This window comes from Lolium rigidum, chromosome 1 (assembly GCF_022539505.1).
Source record: "Lolium rigidum isolate FL_2022 chromosome 1, APGP_CSIRO_Lrig_0.1, whole genome shotgun sequence".
NCBI lineage: Eukaryota > Viridiplantae > Streptophyta > Magnoliopsida > Poales > Poaceae > Lolium > Lolium rigidum.
In genome coordinates this window covers 357,093,606-357,098,840 of record NC_061508.1, presented here as the reverse complement: position 1 = coordinate 357,098,840, position 5,235 = coordinate 357,093,606, and the positions used below count along the sequence as shown (strand labels likewise).

The window sequence follows — 5,235 nt, the reverse complement described above, 5'->3', positions numbered from 1 at the left end:
TTTCTGAAATGGTGATTTATTGATATATGAACTGCGTCGCAGTTCTACAAATCAGGGATTTCTCAACTGAAACAACAGCGAGTTCAGTTACAGCAAATCAGCAGCAACAGTAGTATCATGAACAGTTCCTGCTACAGTCATCTGCTAAAACCCACAACGATCAGTAACAACGAAATGCTTGTTGGTGATTGTCTGTGCCGTTGTGATGACACCGATCACAGCTGGTGTTTGTCTGTGCCGCGGTGACAGCACCGATCACGTCGCCGATCTGATCGCCATGCTGCGGTGAGCGAGGGTGACGCCGCCCTTGTTGTCGTCGCCGGTCGAGTGGTATGTGTTTGCCCTCCGCAGCTGCGGCTGCTCTGGTGAAGCGGCAGGTAGCAACCCCTGAATTGGACTACCTGAAAACCGTCTTGGGGTCGTGCTGGCAAAGGCGTTGACGATGGCGTTCTCGGCTGGTTCTTGGACGCTGGAGGAGGCGATTGCGGCGTTGATGCCTTCTCTTTCTTGGCCTGATCTTGCTGTGCCCTCCATGGCTATCTCGTTCTACATTCATAAAACAGGAAATCAGAGTATGTGCTTGCTAAATTCTGGTTCAGGTGACGATCGTGAGGCAGAAATTGTACAAGGATGGGCAACAGGGACGGAGACAAGAGGGGACGAGGGGGGCTGCGCCCCCCCTATACTCATGATTTTCCTTTGAACACAAGCCATGGCAGCTCCTTATTTGTGAGATTTTAGCTAATTCTGTCCATCTCATACTAAGATTACCCCTTATAATTCATTCCTGGCTCCGTCCCTGATGGGCAAGGACAACTGAACATTCGTGTTGTGAATTTGCGAATTCTGTTTTACCTTTTTGTTGGGATATTCAGCGTTGGAGATCTTGGGTTCGTCCCCACGCTGCTCCTGCTCAGCTCTCTGCTTGCTTTCCCTTCGCTTGCTTGAACGCTGTCTCAGCTTGGGCCTGTATGTAGCACAGTAGCAAAGCAGAAAACCATGAGGCCCAAACATTCAGCGAGATGAAAACTTCAATACAGCATTGCAAGACCATAGATTTTCCAATGTGGATCGGGAGAATGTGATCAATCAATCCTCACTTCCTTCCGTCGTGAGAGGTGCTCGGATCCGGAGTCTCCTCCTTGTACACCACAGGGAGCTCAGAGACGTCGCACGGCAATGGCGCCGTAGTGAAGAACTGCAATGCAAACTCGTGGGGGGTTTATGCGTCAGACAATGGTGGTCAAGCTTAGCATCGGATTCTGATGCTCTGTTTATGACTCTGCAAATTTGGTTTGCGCGTACGTACGTCGCTCTGGAGCGCCTGTGCAGCGGTGCCGCGGGCGGCGGGGTCGAGCGCGAGGAGCGTGTGTAGGAGGGGCAGCGCCGACGGCGGGAAGCCGGCGAACCTCTCCATCATGCTCGACTTGTACGCCTTGGGCGGGCGGAAGCTGGCCGGGAGCTTCATCTTCCGCCAGTAGTCGTCGGGCGGGGAGCCGCAGAGGCTGAAGATCTTGAAGAGCTGCTCCACCTCGGTCCTGCCGGGCATCAGCGGCTTTCCCGTGAACATCTCCGCCAGGAGGCAGCCGGCGCTCCAGAGGTCGATGCCGACGCCGTAGTCCGTGGCGCCGAGAAGCAGCTCGGGTGCGCGGTACCAGAGCGTCACCACGCGGCTGGTCAGCGGGCGGCGCCGACCGGGCCCGTAGTAGTTGGCCAGGCCCAGGTCGCCGATCTTGAGCACGCCGCGCTGGTCGATGAGAAGGTTGGATCCCTTGATGTCTCGGTGCAGGATCCCTCGCTCGTGGCAGTGCTGCAGCCCCGCCAGCAGCTGCTGCATGTAGCACTTGACCTGCACGCCAAAAACCATGACACTGTCACGCTCGTGGCCGGCTGCCGGCGGTAGGGTGGTGGTTATATGTTTACCTGGGGGAGGGTGAGGGGGACGTCGGCGCGGGAGATGAGGCGGGAGAGGTCGGAGTACATGAACTCGAAGACGAGGTAGATGCTGCGGTGCATGCGGGAGGTGGCGATGCCGTCGAGGCGGATGATGTTGGGGTGGTCGAGCCGGCGGAGGATGCGCATCTCGCGGGCCATGAACCGGACGCTCTCCGGCTCCGCCGTGTCGAACCGGACCTTCTTGAGCGCCACCACGCGACCCCCGCCGCGCTCGCGGGCCTTGTACACGTTGCTGTACGTGCCCTGCCCGACCTTCTCGATCTTGTCGAACGCGTCGGCGCTGCGCGGCACGATCCCCTGCAGCGCCTCGCGGGGCACGTTCTCCAGCAGCCACGTCGGCCACCCGTCCACCAGCTGCTCGCGGTCCTCCGGCTCCCGCCGAGCCGACGGAGGCGGCGACGGCGAGAGCGTCGCTGCCGTTGTCAGAGTCGATGTCTCCGAGGCGGCTTCGGTCTCCGTCGGACGCGGGTCGGCCTTTGCTTCGGTGTTCTGCTGCTCCTTCACGGCGATGGTGGTGGGGAGGGGGTCGGTGAGGCGGCGGGCGGCGGAGGGGACGTATCCGTTGTTGCGCATGAGGTGGTCGATGCCGCGGCCGTCGCTGCGGGCGGGGGAGCCCTGGGACGGCTTGGCGTGCGCGCAGCCCATGGCGGCGGCTGCTCGGCGGCGACGACGGCGTGTGCAGCTGCTGCTGCTACCGAAGAGATGGAGGTGAAGGAAGGAGTGGGACGAGGACGGAGACATCAACGTTGAGGGGAAAGAGGCGGCCGCCCGATGTGGCGCCAAAACATATAAACCGTTTAGTTTTTGTATCTGCGGCAGCTGTCCGTGGTGCGCGCGGCCGCCTGGCCGGTGACAAGAATAATGTTATCGGCGGGCCGGCCGGCGGCGGCCGGCCGCGCGCGCGCGAGCGGCCGTCTCGGGACTCTTCTGCCAGGCTACGTCTTGGCTTATGTGGATGCGCGCAATAGTGCCGATTCAGAACTTCAGATGAAGTGCACGATGCTCCATGCAAGTGTTATGTATCATGTTAGAGCATCCCAGCCGTTGGGGCTCCCCAGGCCGAAATCCGGCGCTATTTAGCGCCGGATGGATGTATTTTTTTTTGGCTTGGGGAGACCCATTTTCTCAGTGGCGAGCCCATGGTCGCATTCACCCACCGCGTGCATAGCGACGGTGTCGCCGGGAAGGGCAACCGTCGGAGTGCCCTCGTCGCTTTGAACCGCCGTAATGGTCCGCGAAGTGGTCTGGAGAGACCAAACGCCTCGTCGGGAACGGTCGAAGTAGCCTCGACGCGACAACCGCCGTAATGGAGCATGAACTCCGCGGAAGAGCAACCGCCGCTCTCTTCGTCGAGAGACCTACATATACGGTTTCCAACGGCCGACGCCATTCATCTATTCTCTCCTCACCATCTTCTGTCAACCATGAGCGATCGCTCTTGGCCATCGGACACCGACAGCGAGGGGAAGCCGCCTGGATGGCGCAATTGGTGGGATCAAGCTGCATCGTCCAGCAGCGATGATTCCCCCCCGCCGGCCAGCGAGGACGAATGGGATGACGACGAGGAGGAGGACGAAGAGGCCGAGGAGTAGGTCGAGGAAGAGGAGGAGGAGCAGGAGGAGGAGGAGGAGGAGGACGAAGAGGCTGATGAGGACGCTAACGACGAGGAGGACTCAACTTCCTCCGACGAGGAGGTGACGAGCCGGAAGCGTCGCCGCCACGACGATGAGGCGGGGCCATCTACGAAGAAGAAATAGTTAAAGTTTGTTTTAAAGTTTTTATATGTAATTTTTATGTTTATTCGAATTATATATAATTTGTCTATGTTGCACCACTTGAGAGTTCAAAGCTTTCGTTCGACGATGGTATTGCCGTAGATCGGGAAGACGAGGGTAGTGCCGTAGATCGGGAAGACGAGGGTATTGCCGTAGAAACCCATGCCATTGTCGCCGACGAGTCGGGGCCACCAAACGGTTCCCGCGATTTTCTCTCATCCGGAGTCCCCGAGCGCTCCCCGGGGGGCCGGGGATGGCCTGGGCTCTCCGGACGGATGAAAGGCCTAATCCGGACGAAAACGAGGAACCGGGGGCGAGACTGGGCCGTTTTCGTCCATCCAGATGACAAAACGCCGTCCTGGGGGCCTCGTCGGTGAGACGGCTGGAGATGCTCTTAGCTAGCAGCTTGCCTCACCTCTGGTAGACCCTCCCAACCCTCCCGCACCCCGCCCTCCCAACCCTAACCGCCGTCGCCGGTAGCGCCGCCGGGGCAAAGACCCACAGGGCGTGGCGTCGGCGGGGGCCCTTCCTCGTCGCCGCGTGATGAACGGCGGCCGGATCCCACGTCCTTGACGCCTGGCGGAGCAGGCGCGGATCGGATGGGATGGGCGACGGCGGCCTGCGCTGCGGCCCCCTCCTCCCGGCGCCTGTCCCCTGCGGACCGGCCGACGTGGGTGGGTTGGGTGGTGGCAGCCTGCGCTGCGGTCTCCCTCCTCCTGTCGGCTCCCCCCCCCCCCGCAGCACTCCGGGCAGGGGCTGGTGGTGGGCGGCGGCCAGGCCCCCGGTCTGCGCCATGCCCTCCTCCCCGCCTCTCGTTGGTGCGTGGAGGCGATCTCGGGATTCTTCCGCGACACGAGGGCGCCCGGGACGGAGGAGGTGACCCTCTTCTTCGCCGGAGAGGGTCGGCCTGCGGTTGGTGGTGGTGGATCCTTGATCTATCACCGCGATCCGACGGCGAGATGGAGGAGCATGGAAGCCGGCGATGGTGTCGCCGGTGGAGGGTTGGATTGGCCAGCACGGGATGGTCGCCAACGTGGGGGTCCGACCTGAATAATGGCGGCGATCCTAGGGCCTCTCTTGCGTGAAGAGGAGGACCTACCGGAGGCCTGGACTCGTGATCTGGCCGGGGGGGTTGAGTTCCGGAAGGCTCCATCGGCGAATGTAACAGTGCTTTGCCTGGAGTTTGCTGGATCGGAGGTATTCGGTCGTGCGCATCCACGCTTTTATTCCGACCGATTGGCTCTGGAGGGAGCGGCGCGAAGCTCTTTTTCTGTGTTGACATCAAGTGACTATGGATCCATGCTGAAAGTCGGAAGAAGAGAATTTCATGAAGGCCGGAGGGGAGGACTAGCTAAGGGAGGTTCAAGTCTCCGCGCTGTTGAGGGGCTTGCTTGGTGTTCCGGGCTTCACAGCAGCGGTATGAAAGTGGGGGCGACAACACAGGAGAAGTGCAGAGTCCTACCTTTCAGGGTGAAAACCTAAGGTCTGGCCTTAACTGGTTGTG

General features: G+C 60.5%; 1 protein-coding gene across 1 annotated transcript; it reads right to left on the bottom strand.

The window, feature by feature from the left end:
• Positions 1-2,140, bottom strand: LOC124684682 (probable serine/threonine-protein kinase At1g09600). Its single transcript, XM_047218953.1, has 5 exons — positions 1,924-2,140; positions 1,310-1,849; positions 1,101-1,198; positions 856-967; positions 1-546 (listed from the first exon to the last, which is right to left on the bottom strand). The coding sequence occupies exons 1-5, from the start codon at positions 2,092-2,094 to the stop codon at positions 256-258; spliced, it is 1,212 nt and encodes a 403-aa protein (XP_047074909.1). The 5' UTR covers positions 2,095-2,140; the 3' UTR covers positions 1-255.
• Between the last annotated feature and the right edge of the window lie 3,095 nt (positions 2,141-5,235).